Source organism: Phoenix dactylifera, chromosome 4 (genome assembly GCF_051530095.1).
Source record: "Phoenix dactylifera cultivar Ajwa chromosome 4, Ajwa_hap1_PhDact_Kaust_v1.1, whole genome shotgun sequence".
Taxonomy (NCBI): domain Eukaryota; kingdom Viridiplantae; phylum Streptophyta; class Magnoliopsida; order Arecales; family Arecaceae; genus Phoenix; species Phoenix dactylifera.
Genome location: NC_143193.1, coordinates 6,290,499 through 6,316,840, shown reverse-complemented (window position 1 = coordinate 6,316,840; position 26,342 = coordinate 6,290,499). Strand labels below are relative to the sequence as shown.

General features: G+C 36.5%; 2 protein-coding genes across 11 annotated transcripts in view; both read right to left on the bottom strand.

Annotated features, from left to right (window-relative positions):
* The window catches only part of LOC149753618 (uncharacterized), an 84,731-nt gene extending 68,291 nt beyond the window's left edge, over positions 1–16,440 (bottom strand). The window contains exons 1-5 of the mRNA XM_089930327.1: positions 16,233–16,440; positions 15,582–15,922; positions 6,420–6,586; positions 6,230–6,324; positions 5,024–5,125 (exon numbers count right to left, since the gene is read on the bottom strand). Coding sequence (XP_089786453.1) covers positions 5,024–5,125; positions 6,230–6,324; positions 6,420–6,586; positions 15,582–15,922; positions 16,233–16,238 — 711 coding nt within the window. The 5' untranslated portion in view covers positions 16,239–16,440. The remainder of the gene's footprint in view (positions 1–5,023; positions 5,126–6,229; positions 6,325–6,419; positions 6,587–15,581; positions 15,923–16,232) is intronic.
* A 4,893-nt stretch (positions 16,441–21,333) lies between these two features.
* Positions 21,334–26,342, bottom strand: part of LOC113463187 (uncharacterized) — a 39,127-nt gene continuing 34,118 nt past the window's right edge. For 9 of the 10 annotated variants that reach the window (XM_089930068.1, XM_089930069.1, XM_089930070.1 and 6 more), the window contains one exon: positions 21,334–26,286. The gene's annotated coding sequence lies outside the window, so the exon portion shown is untranslated. The remainder of the gene's footprint in view (positions 26,287–26,342) is intronic. The other variant, XM_089930067.1, reaches the window with a different exon arrangement.

Sequence of the window (26,342 nt, the reverse complement as noted above, 5' to 3'; positions counted from 1 at the left end):
AGTTGAAGACTGTCTTCGACTGGTACCAGAGTCAAAATATCTAAAATATCAAGCATGTTTTGGGTTAAAATGTTTAACCCGTTCTTTCCGCATAAAATTTTTTGAAATTCATGCTTAGTCCTCTGCACGCACACCATCAAAAATACCATACATAAATGTATCAGATTATATTATAATAATATTGTATTATATTATATTATATTATACTATAGAATAATATTTTTATATGTAACAATATTTTATTATTTAATAATATATTATTGGATTATTTTATGTTGTATCATATCATGTTATATTATTATACTTATGCAATAACATTTTAATATATAATAATATATTATGTAGTATTATATAATACTATGCAATATTCTTTATTGTCAATTAGTCATGCTAAAAGCACTTTCTTAATTTGGTTACCAAATAGTCGTATAAGTTCTATGGCATAATTACCAAATAGCAAAGAGTTTTTTGTTAAAAGCTCAACTAGCTAACACTCTACTATCAACAGCAATCCCAAACAGAGCCTTAATATACTTAACAGTGGTCTGTCGTACCGGCCGGTATAGTGCATCGGATTTTGCTTCCGCCATATTTAGATGGGCCCCTACATAATCAGAGGACACCTCTCAGAGCCAGAGCATGAGCGAGAGATCCGATAGTTCTTATAACCTGGCGCGCGTTCCTTCTGATTGGGTTGATTTGCCTCCTCCTGACTACACTTATGATCCGTATATCTACGAGAGCCATCGGCACTCGTCCCGAATTTAGATATTCGTGAGTGCTTTAAATGTATGTAAATGATTGTATCTTATTTTGAAGATATTTTATGTGTATCATTTTATCATTTGGAACGGGAGGAAGTAATAACATGCATTATCTATGTTTCAAATTTCAACCCTAAATTTAAACATAGAAATATCAAAACTCATGAAAAAAGCAATAAAAAAACATCAAAGTTTACTTAATTTAAGATCCAACAGCGACAACATTTAAAAAAAAAATAGAACCCAAATTCCTGGCTCGCCGTACCGTGCCGGTACGGTACCGGTACCGAACGGTACGGACCGAACCGGTACCATACCGGTCCGGCCGGCGACCGATACCGATACGGCGGACCTTAACACCACATATTTCAAGGGTTTTCGCAAGGGACTTCATGTAATCGTCTGTAATATGACCTTCTCCAAGTCTTATGAATACCAAGACGCATTATCAAAATGGTCAGTTGGCACCTTGAACCCAGGAGCCCCCTCCTCTCCAAATCTCTATTTATTACCTGATGATAGCAAGAAGGCTGAAGACAGATGTCAGCATTTGTTAATGGCATGGTTAAGGCTGCTTGCTTAGCCATACCAAAAGAGGATCATAAATAATGAAATTTCCAATGGAGCAGCAATGAAAGGCATCATGTATCCATAGCACATCCTCAGGAATAGGTTACAAAGAAGGCCTCTTGTTGATCTGTACGGGGACCAATATAGTGGAGTTTGGGTGTCATCGTTCTCATGATAGAGGTATTTCTTTCCCATTTTCATAATAATCAATAAGATTTTGACACAAAAAACTTGTCTTCTTGCTCCACTCACTTTTGTAGTGCACAACCAAATGCATGCCTCATAGGACCGACAAGCAATGTAACTCATACATTCATGGGAATTATGGCAATTCAGCATATGAAATATAGCAATCTAGTAAGTTTGCACTAGTTGAGTCAACGAATACCAACATAGATGAGCAACCGTACTAATATTTCCTGAGAGACTAAACGAATGGTATGTTCATACATGCATGGGTCAACATTGCTCACATATTATGCAATTCCAAATTAACCTTGTCTTCAGTAATGGATCTACCGCCTTGGTTGTCATTAACATGAAAATTTGAAAGGTATGTAATGATTTATATCAATAAATAATTGAGAAACGGTTGGATCATTAAGATTATGGAAATGTCAATATACTTCAAATCGTCTATGTTAATTAGTCATTCTATCTCGATTGTATACAAAAGTCTAAGATATAATATCCTATTCAATTACATGTATAGTGTTGTTTACATTAGTTTGGCGAGCATAATATCTACTCATGCTTTTGAATGCAATTTGGATAGCCTAGATATATCAAATTAGATATTAAAAAAAAGAAAAAGATAATAAGTAGGAAAAATATGGACCTTGCAATTATATATTTGATAACGTTAAACTATGTTGAGCCTATGTATGATCATTTTCCTTCAAACATGTGCAATAAAGATTTAAGGTGTTGATCAATATTTAAACATGCCAAAAGTGCTGCCATTTGACATCCAACGAGCCAAACAATTAGACCAGGCAAGTGAATGATTTCAAGTAAGGCATGTCATGCTACCATTATTGACAAGGGGTTTAAACGCACATAACTAGCCTTATATCCTACAGTACTCTTCTATTAGCCTTAGGAAGGACATTTTGCATTCAAAATGGATGATTAAATTGGAACGTCTAGGACTGAAACTAATACTTAAATTCTAAGAATTCTCTCCAAAAGCTTTTTCTACAGTTTCTTTACAGTAAGCACAATTAGCAAGATCACAACATGGCCAATTACTACAAACTCATATAAAAAATGGAGTTATTAAGACACAAAGGCATGTGATGTCTTGAATTAATTTCATATATGAAAGATGCCAATTATTTACGAACTCCTTACCATAAAAGAAAGGAAAAACAATTCATTGCATGCAAAGTTTAAAAGCTCAGTTTATGATCTTGCTACAATTCTGTCGAATGGGTTCAATTTTTGAAAATTATTGTTTTAGTTTCAACTCAAATTTAAAATTTACAAAAAGGATTAGGAAATGTTAAAAATTGATAGAAAACAACCAACTTATACTTGCGCACAAGTTTTTAGTTTCATTTTTTGTGTTGCCATGTATGGTTGTCAGACCTGAATCTCAAGTCTAAAATGTTGCTAAAAAGAACCAGAAACTGAGAAATAAAAATGGAAAATACAAGCTAGCAAACCATAAAGATACCAAATGTAAATTGTAACTTGTGATCGAGTGGTTATAGCAAATATATGCAAAAAAATTGTTGAAATAACTAATTTTTAACATTTCCAAATAATTCTTAATGGTGCATTTCAATTACTTTGTAATGTTTTAATGAAAGGAGAGTAAGACGGCATGATGTTGTTTTGTTTGGGCAAGTTAAAAGCTTAAATAGAAAATAAACAAAAATATATGTTCCATTTCCTTGAAATTCTGGCAAGACAACAGCTATTTACTTCTGATGTGCTAAAATCATGCAGATTCGAGTTTAATATTGCAACAATGCTTCCTAAGGAGATCAAGCTAAAAAATGAATCAAATGAAAATGATAAGATAAGGTCTTCAGCCTTGTACTTGTGCAATTTGAGCTAAGAAAACTGAAACTGGCCAGAGCTAGAATGATATTAATTGGTTAGGGATGAAATTAGCTGAAATCATTGAAACTCAACTGGTTTCAGATATGTTTCAAGCCAAACTTTACATTTTGTCTATGCATATATCATCAGGCAATACTTCAATTGTAATTCTTTCAAGATATACATTCTTTCTCATTCTCTCTCAAAATGTAATAGCTAAGACTAACACATGGAGAACACCTCCCAACAATCAGACACATTTATTTATCCATTTTCATTACCACATTTGTAACAGAGGAAAATTGTAAAATTAATGACCAGAGACCAACCCCATTGATTGTACACAGTAATACATTGTTTTCGAATGGGAATGCAGCAAACTGAGAGGGAAACAAATTACTTAAATATTGAAAGCTGACTTTGTTTCATGGAATTATGTTGATCTTTCAAGGCAAGAATGCAATTTATCCCTTTGTTAAGGCATCATGTCACATATGAGAATTTTTTCAACCAATACCAACGTGGTATAGTCAAGGCGTTGGCCCCCAAAATTCTGAAGCCTGTGCTGAACAAGAAAAACTCCTGATAACCAGCCATTTGAGTGGAGTGGCAAGTCACTGATCCATGGTTTGGCTGTTAGATGACTATAGGAGCGGAATTTCAAATCAAGTGACATGAACAATTTAAGTCATGGATTATCAACTTGCAAAGATATGAGACCTTAGAGCCTCTTCAAATTAGCTTATTTGATTTATGCTTTTGCCACAAAAACATGGTGTCAGTGGATATGTGCTACTCTTTCCCACAGACATACTACAGAAGTAACCTAAAAGAAAGTGAGCTTATGATACTTGTAGTCTTGTACCAACAAAAGGTTTAAAATTTTATTACAACAAAAACAGGAACTGAGGGGTAAAAAACACTATATGCTGACAAATACTTTCTCTAAACACAGATTCTTTACAACACGAAGATATCCTAATTCTCCTACAGTACTCTTGTTTCTCAACTTCTCCTTCCTAGTTTTATTATGCATCTATCTCAAAATTCTCATTTCTTCCACCATCTTGTTAGCTTCTACCATTTTTATTGTGCGTCAATTTCAGTATTGTCATGGATCACTAACATAAAACAGAAAAGAACTTAGAATCCTTAATGTAATCTAGTAAAACAAACAATAATCTTCAAACCAAAGTTAGCATTCCTGGTACCATGGACCATTCCAGTAGTTAATCTGTACAAGTCAGTTGGCACAGTATACCCATGCACAAACATATAGTACATCGCTGAAGTTAGTACAACAACTGTACCATGTGTCAGTATAGTGTTGTATCAAGCCTCTGAACTATTCCACTATGGTACTAGGTCAGCATGCTACACTCTGTACCCATGCTATAAAACCACCACTTGTAGTTTACAAAAGGATAGCCTAACTTAAAAGCTCATGCTAGAGACTTCACTAAATCTCAGCCCAATCAATGAAAAGATAAAACACAAAGGCAAATCAAGAATAAAACGAGGAAAAACTGCTAAGGGGCTGTCTTTATCTTAAACTAAATATATATAAATGAAACACTCAAACGCTACATCCAAAAACAAAATGCTTAAGTATCAAAAGTGGTTATGAGTTCAGGAATTACCATAGCGTAAAAAATAATTGCTGAAAGATATTCCATTACACCAACTGCTTTTCTTCCGCATGCATTCCAATCTGAGAATGTCTTTTTATCTTGACATTTAATCTATCCATTAAGTCAATTTGAGTTAGTAAATGAGATCAAATTTATCACACAATAACTAGTCACTACTATCAGATATAGCCTATAGAATGGTTAAGCAAAGATGTCGCACTTTACAAGAAGTTCCTGAGATAACCTAGAAATTTATCATCTGGCCTGATTTGTACTTCTATCAATAAAGCAATCTTAGCTGTTTGGTAGAAAAAGCTTTTCCCCTCTTCATTTTCCATTTTTCTTAAGGTTTCGGCATTCCAAATCTAGAAGAATATATTTTCACAAGTCAAATATTATTTATGATATATTATTCTACATGTAGACTATAGGTAGCCCTTAGAACGTAAATATAATATTATATTAACTGCCAAACTGCAAACTTCAATGCTTCATGAACTGTTGTGACATTCTCAAGGAAAACTTTATATCAAAAAACTGCTAAAACTATCACCCCCCCCCCCCCCCCCCCCACACACACACACACCACCCCAACCTTTTTTTTTTTTTTTTTTTTTTTTGCAATTGAGCCTATCTTTCAGTCCCTGCACAATTAATGACATCTTTTGTACATACAATACCAAACCTTAGGCCATGGCTAATTCTCATGATAGTCTGATGTTCTTTTCAAAATTAACATTCAACTGCTAAATAGACCGCATTTGAATAAAAGTCTTAGATAAAGATCAAATAAATACATACATATGCCTGTAAACATATAGCAAATACATACCTATGCCTATAAACATATAGCTGCAGATATGCACAAGTAAAACATGCACATGCATGTGTATGCACATACATGGATGTGTCCTCACATTCACAACTCCAAAAGAACAATTTTGCATTCTTAATAAAATTTTAGTTTTAAGATAATCATTTTAATTTCTAGTATAGATCCTAAGATTTATAATCGGGGTATGTGCATTCAACACATCCACCTGCTTGTTCTTTCACCAATTTACCCTAGTTGTACAAGTAATTTGACCAGATTATTCCTGACAAATGAAGCATATGTAGCTAGATTTTTGTAGAATATTTACTGAATCGCCACCATTCATACACATAACAAGTTAGTAAATGCATGTCTGAAATTTGTATGTAAATTTTCTTTACCTTTCTTCTTGACTGTGCTAGTGCTCCTCTTTTCCCTATCCTTTTATATTCCTGTCTCCTTGCTCTTTCATCTCTTCGTCCCCCATCCATTATTTACATAATTTTCGTATCCTATATCAATCCAAAAGATATGCTGCATCTATGAGAACCAAGATTAAGGGCATGTGATTCAGATTTGACTTCCTTGTACCTTCAAGAGGTAGTTGTCCATCTTCTGCACTATTATATAAGAAATTCAGTATGGATGCCATCCCTATACAAGCTATGTTAAACAATAAGTTATAATTACCAGTTGTTACCAAAGAAGCAATATCTGCCACCGTTTCTGGCGTCTGTATCAAACCACTTGTCTGTACTCTTCACCAGAAATTTTATTTAGAACAAGATCTTAAAGCAAGTGTCAGCCTTAAATCTGCAAAATTAAATAAGCTCAAAGGCCCAATATCTTTTACTCCTTTAATCATTCTTTCTAAATAAACTTCCTGGAAACCTAGATTGAAGCCTATAAAGAAAATAAACATAATTGCAGTTTAGGCAGCTTGAACGACCATTAAAAGGAAAAGAGGAGAAAATACCATGTCAACATGAAGACCACAATTAAAGAGAATCAAGATGCAATATTACTGCTTCTGAGACAACACTACAAGTACAGCAGGTGAAAACAAAGCCTGGGGCGAAATACACACAACATAAAGCTCCTTGTTGAACAGAGTTCATCAATAATTATATAAAGCTCCTTGTTGAAAATGATAAAATGAATCTGTACATGTCAGTTGGTACAGTATACCCATGCACAAAAATATGGTACACTGCTGGAGTCGACTGTACCATGTGTCAGTATAGTGTCGTATCAAGCCTCTGAACTATTCCACTATGGTACTAGGTCGGCATGCTACACTCCGTACCCATGCTATAAAACCACCACTTGTAGTTTACAAAAGGATAGCCTAACTTAAAAGCTCATGCTAGAGACTTCACTAAATCTCAGCCCAATCAATGAAAAGATAAAACGCAGAGGCAAATCAAGAATAAAATGAGGAAAAACTGCTAAGGGGCTGTTTTTATCTTAAACTAAATATATATAAGTGAAACACTCAAACGCTACATCCACAAAAAAAATGTTTAAGTATCAAAAGTGCTTATGAGTTCAGGAATTACCATAGCGTAAAAAATAATTGCTGAAGGATATTCCATTACACCAACTGCTTTTCTTCCGCATGATTCCAATCTGAGAATGTCTTTTTATCTTGACATTTAATCTATCCATTAAGTCAATTTGAGTTAGTAAATGAGATCAAATTTATCATACAATAACTAGTCACCACTATCAGATATAGCCTATAGAATGGTTAAGCAAAGATGTGGCACTTTACAAGAAGTTCCTGAGATAACCTAGAAATTGATAAGGAAAAATGTTGAAGATAAAATGGAACAAGCACATGAACAGAACGATTAGAAGAATTTCAACAAAATTTCCAATGAACAAACAAATAAAAACGAATAATATAATGCAAAATTGACCTCTACTTAAGCCCAACAGTTAGAAATATCTTGCATCACATCGAGAAATATAGTTTTGAAACCCGTGTTGCGGAAGATTTCTACGAAACCAGCTACTAGACATGATTCCACAAAATGCATTCATGTCTCTATAAACCCATCATATCATTCCTACTGACATGTGAATCAGAACTCTGCAACTAGTATTCTAAAGCAGGGTTCTGCACAACTTTGCTATGAATATGTAAATGTACAGCAAAAAAAAAAAAGCAATTTGACAACATTATTAAGACTCTAATAGTAATAATCGCATTGTGTTGATTCTGTAAATGTTTATTGTAGTTAATGTAGTCAAGGACCTCAGAATCTAAGATTTGATTAGTATCTTTTTGTAATTGTTGGCAAGTTAACTCAGGAAGCATATATCATATTTATTTAAACAGAAATTGACAGCTACATTTGATACATCATCATAAATTAGAATATAGAATCACAAACAACTTGTGTTATCTAAAGTTTTATAAAGTAGTGTTTCTTGAAAGCCTTCCATTGGATTTCACAAGCTATTATGTTGAGCACTTGTAATTTTGTAGCTCCCACTGCTACATATCCAGGTAATACTAGTTCAGAGTATTGAAGTCTTGAGATCCTCAGTTTAAAAAAAAATAATGTATCCCCCGATACATCTACAGACACTGATGTCTCCCTGAGTCATATGAGAAATATGCGGCATATAAACACATAAATTTAGATGATTCAAACTAGAGATAGTGATATAGTCCACATAATAAGCAAAAGAATTTTGACCATGGAAACGAACATAAAAGACATGTTGATGATATTGAAACATAGAACATTACATCCGCTTTGTGATTCAACAAAATATTTGTAATAGATTCTTGTCCACAACTAGCAGCCACATGCAGAGGAGTCACTCCAAAAGAGTCTTCCAGGTCCACGTGTATTTGTCTTGAAATAAGCAACCATAAAAGGTCATAGTATCCTAAGAAGATACTGATGAGTTATACCCCGTTCGATGCGACGTTCGCAGCGGAATTCGAACAGGACGTTGTTCATCGTATGAACGCGCCTCGAATCGTAGAATTCAAAAAAATTTCTGAATCTAAATCCAGAAGATTTTTGAACTCATTAGGAAGGGAAGATTAGGATCTGAGGAGGGTTGATTAAGATTTATAAAACTGAAACAAAAATCAGAAGTTTTAGATTTGAAGATCTCATCTTCAAAAATTCTGCAGGTGTAGAGCACCGCAGCCTGATGATCTATTCTAGGTTTCTGTTTGAGCCGCACAATTGTCCGGCCTCTACAGGTATCCACACGAGGATCTAATCATCTGAGAATAGGTCTTACCGGAGTGCTAGCTCCTTGCAAAGACCTCTAATGACTATCATAAGTTGGAATTACCTCCTTGAAGAAGAACCCTTTCTTCTTCAACCTTGCTTGCGATGGAGGAAGAGGAAGGAGGAACCTTGCACGTGGATCTTCCTTGCCTTGCTACCATGGAAGTAGAGGAGGATGAAGACCCCTTGCTGCCGTGAAGGAGGAAGAAGAAGGGCTATGTGGCGTGAGGAAGAACTCCTTCTTCCTTGCTGCCGTGTGGTCTTTCTTTCTTTCTTTTCTTCTCAAACTTCCAATGCCTTGGAAGAGGAAGAAGGAAACTCCTTTGCTGCCATGGAGGAAGAGGATGAAGGCTCCTCTTACTGCCGTGGGAAGGAGGAAGAAAGGAAGAGGAGGCGTGGAGAGGAAGAAGAGAGAATTAATTCATAACGTGTCCCTTGCTACCCTTTTATAGACTGGGTTTAGGGCTTCTCCTAATCTTATTAGGAGTATGGGACTATAACCCACCCTTGGATTAATGCCAAGTGTCCAATCCTTGTGCTCATAAATGCATGACATGTGTCCACTTAATCAATTGATTAATTCCTAATCCCATTAGGACTTCTAATCTCATTAGGAGAATTAATTGATTTGGGAGCATGCATCCAATGACGCCATGTGGACTTTAAAGTCCGCATAGTGTGAACACGACTTAAGTCATATTCATCCTACGACGACATGTGGACTTTAAAATCCGCATAAACCCTGGTTTAATCCAATTGACCCAATCATGAACCCAAATCAATTTGGGTCAAACCCAATTTGATTTGAACAATTAAATCAGCCCAATTGCAATCCAATTGCAATCAATTCCACTTAATTATTCTTCCATTAACTCACTAACACTTAGTGGGTTAATTCAATCACCAATCATATTGATGATTAATTTCTATTGTGATTCCAAAACAAAATTATGATAGTCTGACTAATTAAATCCTCTATGTGTGTGATCCCGTAGGTTCTATTCTGACTGGTAGTGAGACATATTGAGATCTCCATCTCAATATCACTGAAACTCCTTCAGTGGACTGAAACAATTTCAGTTCTACTCTTAGGGTTCACTGATCACCAAGTGAATGCCTTCGAGTCTCACAATCCACTAGCGACACCTAGCAGTATGTGGTGGCAACCCAGCAAAATAGAATGTCTAAACCTCTAGGTGTAGTTAGCATATAATACAATCCCTCTATCATAGATCCCGACGTGACGGAGGTTATGGATATCTCGTCAAACTCCATCGTCCGTCATATGTTAAATTTATTCGACTTCCAGATCGAGATATAGAAAACTCTTTTTCCAAAATAGCTGGCCAGAAATTTATCGAACTCAGTCTCATAAATCACATAGGATCACTCCTAATCTATCAAGATCAATAGATCCCATCTAGATGCAACCCTATTTCAAAATGAACCTACTGTAGCCAATCCGCACTACAAGGATCCGAATGGCTAGGGCCCAAGTTCACATGCTCGTCAAACAACAGCAACCTCATAGTGAATAGCTGAGGCATCGCAGGTCAAAGGACCAGTCATACAACTACAGCATAAGTAGTCACTGACGAGTGGATAGACATCTATATGACTACTATCTTTGGTCACGCTCAGTACCTTGTTCTCTAACAAGTACTCGCATAATCACTCCAGTATCCCTACACTGTAGACTCGAGACTCGTCCATCTGACTAAGTGATCTGTGCACTAATCTCAGCGAATCAATCACCGTCCCTCGTGATAGATCCATCGATCAGGAGCATTTAGAAATTAATCTCTAATGACACATGCCTCAAATTCTCAACTCCTTGAGAATATGTGTCATGATCTATTAATTTCTTGGACGATTCATGGACACATACAAACATGAATGAAAAATAAATTGCCCAATCTTATTTATTGATAACTTGATAAGAGTCAAATTACAAATTTGTGCCCCAGATTACAAATATGTGTCAGCCACGTTGGCTTCTAGGGCATACTTCTAACAGATACAAGAATAAAAAAAATCAAAGGGAGAAACGCCTTAATATTATCTAACACCAAGGCATAAATCTATGCTGCAAGTATAGCGTAAGTATATTTTCACTCGAATAATGAAGTTTGGAGTATATATGAAGTATATTATATATTTTTTCTGAAAGTTTTAAATTGGTAATAGACAATGTAAATATTATGCATGATTGAATTATGTTATCAACAACCTAGCAAACATGACCGAACTCAAATAAGTAAAACTCAGGTTGAGAAAAGATTTTTAATAGTGTCAGCTGTCACTTTATGCATTACGAAGTGCATAGTGCTTGATGCAATTGGTACTAACAAAATGACCTCCACAGACTACAAAACCAGGGAAAAAATCAATAGACATACTCATATGCACGTATTCCACAATGATATGCAGAACATAAGAATCCATTATACAATATGTCTATTATTTACTTTTATTAGCAAAAATATAAGTTTCTAGAAAGCCACTCTTTAGAGAGCAGAAAAAAGTTGTGCTTAAGTTGAGATTACTCATTCTAGAAGATTTTAGGTGCTAATACAATTGAGATTCGACTTTCTTCGAGCTTAATTGTGGCAACTAGGCAGAAATGTATGTTCTGACAAAGCCTCACTGTAAAGATCAAGATGCACTTTACTTAGAATAAGAGAACAGAGAAAAAATATAAGTGGACCTGCATGACCAAAGTAATTTAGAAAGTTAAACAGTCGATTCATATGGTATAACAAAATCAATCCCCAAATGCAAATAGATATTTGAAGGCGCTTAGGAAGATAATGTCGGTTGACTAACATGATGTTGTTAGTTATTTGAAGTTCTGCAAGTAAATAGTAGAATTTAGTTTTATAAATGTTTATAAGGGTTGCAATCCTTCAACCAATTTGCCAACATGGGATCACACTAGCACGTTTTGATATGGAAATAGCAGGTTTGGGTCATAAACAAATTGGCCCAGCTAACCAGTTCAGCAAATCAGCAATTTTCAAGTTTATAGACTTGACCTGCTTGATGTGAATTGACCCATTTAATGAGTAGGTCAGGTGGATATAGTTATGACCCAAACTTGAATGTGATTCTACACCAACATGCTTAATTGTGTGCGGACACTAACTACTATATACGAAAAGTTGCATATATGGAATATCATGTATAGCGATAGATTGAATAGATGTTAAATTAGTGGGTTGTCATTCATCAATAGATTAATTGGGTAAGTATCAAACTAGGTATGCCAGATTTGATATAAGTGTGTCACGGTAGGCTAACAGGTTAGCCATGACCTTGCAGACCCAATCTAGCCTGATTTGTACTTCTATCAATAAAGCAATCTTGGCTGTTTGGTAGAAAAAGCTTTTCCCCTCTTCATTTTCCATTTTTCTTATGGTTCGGCATTCCAAATCAAGAAGAATATATTTTCACAAGTCAAATATTATTTATGATATATTATTCTACATGTAGACTATAGATAGCCATTAGAACGTAAATATAATTATTATATTAAGTGTAAACCATTGTGCGAAACCTTCATGGGCTGGAAATATAGAAGCAAGTTGAAGTAAAATAAAATGGACTAATACCTCCAACAACACTAAAATATAACAAAGATCTTCTGTTAGAGAATAATGTGTAAGGTACAAGAACTACACCATGCTGCATATATCGTGTCCTTCCATATAACTAGTTACATATGTAATAGCAAAAACAGGCAAGATTGTAACAGAAGTAAGCCCCAAAGAAAAATTACCACATAGGACAAAATAATAACATATCCGATCTGAAAGGCTTACCAGAACTTCCCTCTATCTAGGCAAGTTTGATAACTCATGCCATTTGTGATACTCGGAATATCTATCAGGAGGAACCAATAATACCCCCCCATCTATCAGCCACTTGCAATACGGCATGTTTCTTGTGCTTCCTGCTAATCTGGGAAATTGTACTTTCTTTTTGGGTGCGGAAAAATTACAGTTTGTTAGCAAGCTTGCTAATGTTGGTCTACCCGTTTGTTCTCGCCATTTTATTCTTGCTTAGAAATTCATACAAGCTTGAGGATTATGCCATGACTAGGTTGAACTGTTTGCACCAACATCAACCAAATATCAACCAAGATACTTGATCAAATGATGAGTCAACGATTAAATGATAATAATCGCAAAGGCACATGGAAACATTAAACTTGGACAATTATAGCTCACGCAAGGAAGTCATGAAAGCAAAGTCATACAAGGGAACAACTACCAATCAAAATTAAATAACTACGAGGAGATCATAATATTTTCTGCTAGTCGCTTCAGGAGAGTCTTGTTGCACCATATTCCTGCCTCGGTAGAAGACGACGGGGAAGATCGAAACCATGCGGAAGCTGAGACTGGTGAAACGCTTGCGGTTCGTGGCATAAGCGAGTATGGGCTTTCAAATAGCTGTTAAGGTTAACCCAACCTAGGCATCTTTGACCGGATGACCGAATGGGCTCACCGCGACTTTGAGTTGGATATCAGAGTCATACAGTCAGACAATTCCCTCATTTGGCCCTCCGTTTTGTCAGAATTCCCATTAGTGAACCACTTGGCCTTACCCTTATCTTCTATTCACGATAAAGCCTTCGGAATGCTTCGACTTATTTCATCCTTATATATGAGGTCCTACCTAATAGTACCAATTTATGAAAAACTCAAGAAATCTGATATCATCATTGCAAAGAACTATAAAAAGAGTAGAATAATGAATTAGGTAAATGAAGAAGAATGTGCCTTCATGAATTTGTTATTCTCATTATATTGAGCTGAAAAGAAGCAAGAAAAGAGTGAAAAAAGGAGACTTCCGGGTCCACAAATATTTGTCTAAAAATATGTAAGCATAAAAAGTCACAGTATCCCAAAAAGATACAAGAATAAAAAACTCAAAGGGAGAAACGCCTTAATATTATCTAGCACCAAGGCATAAATCTATGCAGCGAGTATAGCGTAAGTATATTTTCACTCCAATAATGAAGTTTGGAGTTTATATGAAGTATATTATTTATTTTTTCTGAAAGTTTTAAAATTGTAATAGACAATGTAAATATTATGGCATGATTGAATTATGTGATCAACAAACTAGCAAACATGACTGAACTAACATAAGTAAAACTCATGTTGAGAAAAGATTTTTAATAGTGTCAGCTGTCACTTTATGCATTACGAAGTGCATAGTGCGAGATGTAGTTGGTACTAACAACATGGCCTCCACAGATGACAAAACCAGGGGAAAAATCAATAGACATACTCATATGCACGTATTCCACAATGATATGCAGAACATAAGAATCCATTATACAAATATGTCTATTATTTACTTTTATTAGCAAAAATTTAAGTTCCTAGAAAGCCATTCTTTATAAAGCAGAAAGAAAGTTGTGCTTAACTTGAGATTACTCATTCTAAAAGATTTTAGGTGCTAATACAATTGAGATTCGACTTTCTTCGAGCTTAATTGTGGCAATTAGGCAGAAATGTATGTTCTAACAAAGCCTCACTGAAAAGATCAAGATGCACTTTACTTGGATAAGAGAACAGAGAAAAAATTTAGGTGGACCTGCATGACCAAAGTAAGTTAGAAAGTTAAACAGTCGATTCATATGGTATAACAAAATGAAACAAGTACGTTAACAGAACTAGAACAATTAGAAGAATTTCAACAAAATTTTCAATGAAATAACAAATAAAAGGCAATAATATTATGTAAAATTGACCACTACTTAAACCCAACAATAAGAGCTATCTTGCATCACATCTAGAAATATAGTTTTGAAACCATTGCTGTGGACGATTTCTAGGAAACCAGCAAATACACATGATTCCCCAAATTGCATTCATGTCTCTATAAACCCATCATAGCATTCCTACTGACATGTGAATCAGAACTCTGCAATTAGTATTCCACAGCAGGGTTCTGCACAACTTTGCTAAGAATATGTAACTGTACAGCCAAAAATAAACAATTTGACAACATTATTAAGACACTAATAGTAATAATCGCATCACGTTGATTCTGTACATGTTTATTGCAGAAATAAGAATATAGAGTCACAAATAAATTGTGTTATCTAGAGTTTTATAAAGTAGTGTTTCTTGAAAGCCTCCAATTAAATTTTCACAAGCTATTATGTTGGGCACTTGAAATTCTGTAACTCCGACTGCTACATATCCAGGTAATACTAGTTCAGACTGTATAGATGTATAATTTTCTTTGACCTCAGTTAAATAATAGAACTTTTGCTCCTTTCTAGTCCCTTGTCTGCAATTGTAAGCATTCAAAATAGTAAAGAATATTGAATTGGTAGAAAAAGATCAAGTTTCAGTTCTTCCTTTTTCAGTTTCAATAATTTATGCAATTTGATGTAATCTGGCACTGAAGATTTGACATCATAAATCTTAAATAGTAACCATTTCCTGAAGCAGGTATTCAGTTTTGTAAATATAAATGAGACCTTGATGCACGCAACAAGTATTTCAGAATGAAATCTGTAAGATAATAATACATATGAGAGAGATACTCGTGGTTTTCTTTTCTTCTTTCTCTCTCTGTCTTTTTTCCCGGGATTGTCCGTAGGGGGCAGTGGGGCAACAACGTAGAGTTTTTTTTCTGGGATTCAGGATTGCACACCAGTTGTTTGGGAACTTTCAATTTTAGATCAGTAATAATTCCATCAATGCTCCAGTCTGGCACACTTGAAATGGGGGATGTTGAAGGAAAAAGGATTTCAACATCTTGTCGTTTACTAAATACTGCAGCAATTTCAATTGGCTTCATCAGCCCATCCTGAAATTTACACAGCAAAAGAAAAAGAAAAGAGAACGATAAGTTTCATAAGGCATGCAACATAATCTTACACTCTGTACAGCACAACAATGTTTCCCAACATTTTAGTATTCTGCCGGTATTCAAGCACAAGGGAGTTGCAGGAGTAAAAGGGAAAAGGGCGGGGGAGAAGGAATCACTAGTATGGTCATTTTTCAATGAAGATCTTAAGAATAGCAGATCTTATGAATTCCTTCATTTGCTGAATTCCTTTGTGGTCACTCCTAAGTGAACATTATGGCCATTTAGATGATGAAAGATCCAGGCTTACTTTCATATAATCATCTTCAAGCTGTTTAAATAAGTAATATCAAAGCTCAATGGATCAGCAAAGAACTTCCATTCTGCTACATGGTGGACATTTTCTTTCTAGGCCTTAAATATCAATCAGAAGAAATAAAGATGAGATATGTACACGCAAAAGTAGATGTAGCAATAGGTATTAATTTGCAAATTCTGGAAACTGGCGTGTGATTACTGCATACCAATCAGATTTGTCTAAAGAAGATTTGCTGGATATATCATCAGTCAAAACCCATGAATCCGGTAATCCAGCGTCTGCAAGAAATTTCATAGAAACAAACAATGATCCCAATCAATGGTAGATGATTTTTCAATTATACCTCAGTCAAAAACCAGAAATGAGCTCACTAACAGATATTAAAGCACATATGGCCAACAAGCTTGTTTACCTCGATCAGTTCCTCCATGCATTGCAGTGAGTCAGCAAGAACAGACATCATCAATGGTGTAAAGCCATTGTGCGAAACCTTCCTGGGCTGGAAATGTAGAAGCAAGTTGAAGTAAATAAAATAGACAAATACCTCCAACAAAACTAAAATATAACAAAGATCTTCTGTTGTAGAATAATGTGTAAGGTACAAGAACTACACCACGCTGCATATATCGTATCTTTCCACATAACTCGTTACATATGTAATAGCAAAAACAGGCAAGATGGTAACAGAAGTAAGCCCCAAAGAGAAATTACGACATAGGACAAAAAATACCATATCTGATCTGAAAGACTTACCAGAACTTCTTTCTGTCTAGACAAGTTTGATAACTCATGCCATTTGTGCTACCCTGACTATCTATCAGGAGGAACCAATAATACCCCCCCATTCTATCAGCCACTTGCAATACTGCAAGATTCATGCTAATCTGAGAAATTGTACTTTCGTTTTGGGTGTGGAAAAATTACTGTTTGTTAGCAAGCTTGCTAATGTTGGTCTTCCAGTTTGTTCTCGCCATCTTATTTTTGCTCAGAAATTCATACAAGCGAGAGGATAATGCCATGATTAAGTTGAACTGATTGCACCACACATCAACCAAATATCAACCAAGATACTTGATCAAATGCTGAGTCAACCAAAATTAAGTCGATGATTAAATGATAATAATCACAAAGCCACATGGAAACAATGAACTTGGACAATTATAGCTCACACAAGGAAGTCATGAAAGGAAAGTCATACAAAGGAACAACTACCAAACAAAGTTAAATAACTACCAGAGCTCACAATATTTTCTGCTAGTAGCCACAGCAGAGTCTTGTTGTACCACATTCTGTGGAATTCCCATTAGCGAAGCACTTGGCCTTACCCTTATCTTCTATTCATGATAAAGCCTTCAGAATGTTTTAACTTATTTCATCCTTACATATGAGGTCCTACCTAATAGTACCAATTTATGCAAAAGTCAAGAAATCTGATATCATCATTGCAAAGATCTATAAAACGAGTATAATAATGAATTAGGTAAATGAAGAAGAATAAATTGAGGAGGCATGTGATGCCTCATCTAGTAATTTTTGTGAAAAGTCTGATACTTCATTTAATTCAAAAAATACAAGAATATCAGTTGTACCTTCATGAATTTGTCATTCTCATTATATTGAGCTGAAAAGAAGAAAGAAAAGAGGGAAAAAAAAGGAAAAGAAAAAAAAACCGTGAGTTGAATTATTAAAATCATCTGTCACCGATTGAATTAATAAACCTGTCCCACTAAATTTGTATTGGATTCCATAAAGGGATAGGAGATATATCCAATCAAAACATGAATTTAACTTAATTCCATTGGGTCAAATTAAGAAATCCATGTTAAAGTTAAAGCCAACATAGTTGTTTTCAGTATCAGACCCTGAACTTGTTCCAAATATGTTCAAACTTTAATTACTTGCACCTATTACCTCGACACAAGCTCAAATTTGATCATGACACACTGAAAAGCTTATATGGTAAGCTTTTCAACGATTTGAATCACATGTGCATAACAAATACATGTTTTTATTAGTAGTTCAATCATCTTGTATGTCAACCTTCCTATTCTCTTGAGCCTTAACAGACAAAAAAGCATGAAACTTGCCTCGAGCCTCAGATGTTGTACGCGTTCATCCATGTTGACCTGCTGTGACGGGCCACACTTTTCTGCCAAATGAACTACAAACTATAAATTTGCCACAGACCTTCATGTTTCATCTTTAAGGTCCAAATATTATAACTTGTAAGCACTTGGATAGGGACTTGATTTTCAAATTCAATCTCAAGATGACAACACTGCCATCAATTATAGGAGGACACTGACCCCAAAAATGCTCTTTTGGAAAGTGAACATCCTTCTGTTGCCAAATGAGCATAATCTCTAAACTACAATTCATTTGCCTTCATCCACCTCAATTCCAATGCACTTAATTGACTTTCTCAGACTATAGCTTTAACCCTGCTTTGGGACTAGGAGTACATGTGTGAAAATTGAAAGCTACCTCAGTTGTGAAGAAGACTATTTCCCAAAATGTAGGAGGATGAAGGTTTAAAACATTAAATTGCATTTTCGAGGAAAGAGATGATGATGGAGAAGTAAGATATGGTGACAAACAATTTGTGGTAAACTGGCGTAGAGTAAGAAAATTTTGCCAAGTCATTTCATCTAGTTTGCTTGAGTTCTCCATTTTGCATCTATGAATACAGTCATATATACATCTATGTGGACATACAAACATATATTCATGATCAATATGCCATATAGATCAATCCAACTGTACACTTGTTCTATCATGAGCATTGATTGAAGTCTTGAGATCCTCACTTAAAATAAAAATGATGCAATCATATACAAACACTGATGTCTCCCTGAGTCATACGCGAAATATGCTGCTTATAAGCATATAAATTTAGATGATTCATACTGGAGATAGTGATATAGTCCACATAATAAGCAAAAGAATTTCGACCATGGAAACGAACATCAAAGACATGGTGATGATAATGAAACATAGAACATTAAATCTGCTTTGTGATTCAACAAAATCTTTGTAGTAGATTCTTGTCCGCAACCAGCAGCCACATGCAGAGGAGTCATTCCACAAGAGTCTTCGAGGTCCACATGTATTTGTCTTGAAATAAGTAAGCATAAAAAGTCACAGTATTCTAAAAAGATACAAGAATAAAAAAAATCAAAGGGAGAAACGTCTTAATATTATCTACCACCAAGGCATAAATCTATGCAGCAAGTATAGCATAAGTATATTTTCACTCCAATAATGAAGTTTGGAGTTCATATGAAGTATATTACATATTTTTTCTGAAAGTTTTAAATTTGTAATAGACAATGTAAATATTATGGCATGATTGAATTATGCGATTAACAAACCTGGCAAACATGACTGAACTCACATAAGTAAAGCTCATCTTTATGCATTATGATGTGCATACTGCTAGATCTAGTTGGTACTAACAAAATGGCCTCCACAGACTGCAAAACCAGGGGAAAAATCAATAGACATACTCATATGCACGTATTCCACAATGATATGCAGAACATAGGAATTCATTATACAAATATGTCTATTATTTACTTTTATTAGCCAAAATATAAGTTCCTAGAAAGCCATTCTTTATAAAGCAGAAAGAAAGTTGTGCTTAAGTTGAGATTACTCATTCTATAAGTGTCACGCCTCCGGCCCGAGATCGGGAGCCGGGGGTCCGCGCCAACCGCCGCACACCCGTAGGAAACTCTTCCCACGAGCATGCAAGGCATCTTAACCAAATCTCAAAAATGTAACTAAAATAATTCAGTTGAAATAAATGCAATCTTATTCCATTGACTGACACAAGTTATAAAGTCTCACAGTTCTAAATACGCAACGGAACAATAAAGATAAAACATCAATGTAAATAAACCCTAATCTAAGATAACTTGTGCCACAGTTCTTCTAATCGCTCTCCCATTTTGAAACCCCGATAGGTTAGTTCTCGGAATCTATAAAACAACAATAAGTTGTACAATGAGCTAGACAGCCCAGTAAGTAATAAACATCTTAACTAGTCAAATCATATAATAACATAAAATATAAATTACAAATTACGATGAATCAACATAATAACATAATCAATTCATTTTCAAACACAAATTCATTGAAATTCGTATCTTTCAAATATCCATATGCATAATCGTAAATCTGATTCGAAATAAATCACATTCATCTCAACAGCCTTTAACTACGACCACACTTATACCCTGTGGTTAGGCCAGAAACAGAACCGCACTTATACCCTGCAGCGTGGGCCAGAATACCGCACTTATACCCTGCGGAGTGGGCCAGAATACCGCACTTATACCCTGCGGAGTGGGCCAGAATACCACACTTATACCCTGTGGTGGGGCCAGAATTGCCAATGCATAACCCCCAATTGGCAGGGTCCAGAACATAGTCAGGCTGAGAGTTTTAAATCTGATGAACATTAAAATTCTTTTGGTAACATAATACATGTATCATAATCCGATCTAAATATGCATATACGATGCAAGAACAGTAAATATAGCAATAGTCCGAAAAATATTATTCCAGTTTACATATCCATTTTTCATTCAAATCATCATCTCGTAAAATTCATAAATCACATATAAATTAATTAACAATTTATTCGATGCAAAAATAATATTATATAAATGAAGAGTCTAGAGAAGGCAGTTCCTTACTTATATTGAACGCGATCCACAACAAATCCAATTAATCTCACAAATTTCTTGCAGAATCTAATATCCAAAAATCATATTTTCTTTTAAAATTAATCATAATATATATAAAACTTAAATTTTAACATTCTTCCAGGGCCGACCCTGCAGAAGTATCTAGCACCCCGGGTTCGGATTCAGATTCGGGTTCATACCCGTAAACCACCCTCCTCCTTTTATTTTATTATTATTGTTTTCTTTCTTTCTTTCTTTTCTTTTTCTTTCTTTTCTTTTCTTTTTTTTCTTTTCTTTTTCTTTTCCTTCTCTTTTCTTTTCTTTCCTTTCCTTTTCTTTTTCCTTCTCCCGAAGCTTCCTCTCCTTCCTTTTTTTTTCGTTTTCTTCTTCTTCTCTTCCCCTCTTCTCCTTCTCTTCCCCTCTTCTCCTGCGACCATGGAGGGGAAGGCGCGACCCCATGCCGAGGCTCGGAAGGGGCGGCGGCCTGAGGCCGGCGGCGCCGGCTGTGCCTGCGGCCGGTCGGCGGTGCCCGCGACTCACGGTGGCCGGCCCTCTCTCCGTTCCGTGGAGAAGTGGGGGCTCGGGAGGACAGCAACCGACCCTCTAATTGTTCCCCTAGAGGAGAGGGAGAGCTCAAGAGAGGAAGAGCCCGCGGCGGGGGACCGGCGGCGTCGGCGACGCTCGCAGCCGCACACGGGTAAGTCCCCTCTTCCCTCTCTTCTTCTTTCTTTCTTTCTTTCTTTCTTTCTTTCTTTTTCAAATGGTATAGCAAGGAAATGAAGGGTAGAAACCCTTACCTCAACCCCGGCGAAGATCCGGCGGCTTCTTTCCGGCAGCAATGGAGAAAGAGGAAGACCCCCCGAATCGAAGAGGAGCGGGGCTTCAGCGGCTCTCTCTCTCTCTCTCGGCTAGTAGCCCAAAGAAGAAGAACCCAGACCAGGAGGACGTGGCGTGGCGGCTCTTCTTCGGATGGCTTCAAGGGAGGAGGAGAAGCCCTAAAAAAACCAGGGGAGCCGGCTTCTTCAGGATGGCTCCGCCCCCTCATCACACGCCCTCACGTGCGCCGCACATGAGGCCGAAATCTTTGGGCTGGGCCGGTCAATGGACCGAGCCCAGTTTCAGGGTCTCACATCCTTCCCCCCTTAAAAAAATTTCGTCCACGAAATTTTCATACATGCAGGTTCAAGAGTAGAGAATATTTCTTCCAAATCAAGTCATAACACTCTTCAAATCAAAGTCGTCTTGTCTGATCAATATCAAATAATTCCATTCACCACACTTTCTCTGCACACACTGATTTAAACCTCAACATACTCGTGTCAAGTCTAGCTTTTCTTTTCTTTTCTTTTTTTCTTTTTAGAGTTACTTGCTTATTGGTACATTCATTATTATGTCTTCATCCGTGTGAACACTTTCGAAATTTAAAAGTTCATATTCTTCTTTTGACAATTAATCAAAAAAAACATTATGTAACTATTTAATCCTTTCTAGCAGCATAATGAGTTGTCTAACAAAGAGCAGTGGGCATGGCTAAACAATAAATAGAAATAAATGTTGGGACTAGATTAATACCTGTCGTTAACATCTCAGAAGCCTGTGCATCTTGCTGCGTAAGTGCAAATACTCTTCCTTAAGTCTTTGGTCCCTGGCTTCCTTCCATTGCCTGAGTAGGTCTATCTCGTTTCTTTGTGGGCAGTCTGCAATTTTATGACCTATCTTACCGCATCTAAAGCAGGCACCGGTGTTCCAATGGCAATCCTTGTCAGCATGAGCCTTACCACATCTAGAACATTTATTGATATTCATCTGCTTAGGGTTGTCACTCGTTGATTTCTTGTTTGAACTTTCGGCGTTTTCATTGCTCTGCCCCTGAAATTCATTCGATCTGTTCCTCTTCTTTTGATTTCTTTCCCTTTCCAACCGTTCATCATTAACTTCTCTTTCAATTATTAAAGCCTTATTTACCACAGCTGCATAGGTAGTCAATTCATAAGGTACCACTTGTTTTCTAATTTCAGTCTTTAGTCCCATCTCAAATTTATGCGCTCGATCTAGCTCATCCTCAACTAACTTTGGAGCAAATTTGGCTAGCTCGGTAAATTTAGCTTCGTATTCTACAACAGTCATATTCCTTTGCTTTAGATGAATAAACTCCTGCTCTTTTTGCGTCCTTACACTCCGAGGAAAATACTTATCATAAAATGCTCCTCGAAATTTTTCCCAAGTGAGTGGCTCCCTATCCTGCTCATATTTATGTTCCAACATCTATGTGAGGACCCATACGGGCGTGTGTTTAGTCCCACATCGGTTATTCGCTGGGTAGATCTTGGGTACTTATACAGGATCAAGGAACCCAAATAATACCTTCTGGCTAGTCATTTTGGTTGAGATCCTGGGTTGTTACAAATGGTATCAGAGCGGACCCGGCCCATAACCTATGTGGACTAGGAGACACTGCAGCACGGATCCATTGGGGCTGACCACGGGCTAATCGTAGTGTTTGTGATTTGATTTGAATATATATGAACTCTTAGCCTGATGAGGACGTCAGGGCTTGAACGGGAAGAGTATGTGAGGATCCATGCGGGCGTGTGTTTAGTCCCACATCGGTTATTCGCTGAGTAGATCTTGGGTACTTATACACGATCAAGAAACCCAAATAATACCTTCCGGCTAGCCATTTTGGGTGAGATCCTGGGTTGTTACAAATGGTATCAAATCCGGCCCATAATCTATGTGGACTAAGGGACACTGCAGCACGGATCCATTGGGGCTGACCACGGACCGATCGTGGTGTTTGTGATTAGATTTGAATGGATATGAACCCTTAGCCTGACGAGGACGTCAAGGCATAAACGGGGGGAGTATGTGAGGACCCGTGCGGGCGTGTGTTTAGTCCCACATCGGTTATTCGCTGGGTAGATCTTGGGTACTTATACAGGATCAAGGACCCCAAATAATACCTTCCGGCTAGCCATTTTGGGTGAGATCCTGGGTTGTTACAATAAGATTTTAGGTGCTAATACAATTGAGATTCGACTTTCTTCGAGCTTAGTTATGGCAACTAGGCAGAAATGTATGTTCTGACAAAGCCTCACTGAAAAGATCAAGAAGCACTTTACTTGGATAAGAGAACACAGAAAAAATTTAAGTGGACCTGCATGACCAAAGTAAGTTAGAAACTTAAACAGTCGATTCATATGGTATAACAAAATGGAACAAGTACGTGAACAGAACTAGAACAATAAGAAGAATTTCAACAAAATTTTCAATGAAATAACAAATAAAAGGCAATAATATTATGCAAAATTGACCACTACTTAAACCCAACAATAAGACCTATCTTGCATCACATCTAGAAATATAGTTTTGGAACCCTTGCTGTGGAAGATTTCTAGGAAACCAGCAAATAGACATGAATCCCCAAAATGCATTCATGTCTCTATAAACCCATCATAGCATTCCTACTGACATGTGAATCAGAACTCTGCATTTAGTATTCCACAGCAGGGTTCTGCACAACTTTGCTATGAATATGTAACTGTACAGCCAAAAATGAGCAATTTGACAACATTATTAAGACACTCATGGTCTGCCGTACCGGTCCGTACCAGCCGGTACGTACCGGTCCAGCCTGGGACCGGAACCGGATCAGCGTGAAATTCGATACCGGTAGTTTATGGTTGAAGAACCGGTACGGGACCGGTTCGGACCGGTACGGGACCGGTTCGCACCGGTACGGCACCGGTTCGGACCGGTACGGGACGCCACCGGTACGCCGACCGGTACCGATACGGCAGACCTTGAAGACACTAATAGTAATAATCGCATCGCGTTGATTCTGTACATGTTTATTGTAGAAATAAGAACATACAATCACAAACAACTTGTGTTATCTAGAGTTTTATAAAGTAGTGTTTCTTGAAAGCCTCCAATTAAATGTTCACAAGCTATTATGTTGCGCACTTGTAATTCTGTAAATCCTATGGCTACATATCCAAATAATACTAGTTCAGACAGTATAGATGTATAATTTTCTTTGACCTCAGTTAAATAATAGAACTTTTGCTTCTTTCTAGTCCCTTGTCCGCAAATGTAAGCATTCAAAATAGTAAAGAATATTGAATTGGTAGAAAAAGATCAAGTTTAAGTTCTTCCTTTTTCAGTTTCAATAATTTATGCAATTTGATATAATGTGGCACTGAAGATTTGACATCATAAATCTTAAACAATAACCACTTCCTGAAGCAGGTATTCAGTTTTGTAAATATAAAAGAGACCTTGATGCATGCATCAAATATTTCAGAATGAAATCTGTAAGATAATAATACATATGAGAGAGATACTAGTGGTTTTCTTTTCTTCTTTCTCTCTCTGTCTTTTTTTCCAGGATTGTACGTAGGGGGCAGTGGGGCAACAACGTAGAGTTTTTTTCTCGGATTCCGGATTGCACACCAGTTGTTTGGGAACTTTCAATTTTAGATCAGTAATAATACCATCAATGCTCCAATCTGGCACACTTGAAATGGGGGATGTTGAAGGAAAAGGGAATTCAACAACTTGTCGTTTACCAAATACTGCAGCAATTTCAATTGGTTTCATCAGCCCATCCTGAAATTTCCAGAGCAAAAGAACAAGAAAAGAGAAAGATGAGTTTCATAAGGCATGCAACATCATCCTACACCCTGTACAGCACAACAATGTTTCCCAACATGTTAGTATTCTGCTGGTATTAAAGCACAAGGGAGTTGCAGGAGTAAAAGGGAAAAGGGCAGGGGAGAAGGAATCACTAGTATTGGTCTTCGCACTTGAGTTTTTGACAATAATGATGCCGACTTCATTGCATCAATTGACACCACACACCAGTCATTCATAGAGTCAATAATTACCATTACCTTTTACACCACCTCATGGTATGCTGTACATGACATCCATTTGTTGTAGAAACCCTTTTTGCTGCTAAGTTCGTGAGATGACAATATAAAACGAGAAAGTTCCCACGTGCATTGTAAAGTTCATAGAATGGACATTCTGAGGATCAATCAAAGAGAAAGCATGACATCAAAGCTACAGGATAGCAGTGTGGCATACTAGTATTTACTTTGTTGTCAATATGAAGTTCATCACCATGTTTGCTTTCTGGGGCTTCTGCTAAACCAATATGAGAATTCTAGAGAGCCAAAAACCGCCAGAAAAATAAACAAGGCAAAGATATGAGCACTTACTATATTAGGTATATTTGCATCAGCCCCAGCTTTCAGTAAGCGTTCGATAATCTCAGTCAAGCCACCACGAGCTGACAATCCTACGAGAGTTACTCCAACGGAAATATTACCATTCACATCAGCACCTGCCTACATGAACAGAATACATAATAAATTGTTTTGAAGAATTCTTCGCATCTCAGAAA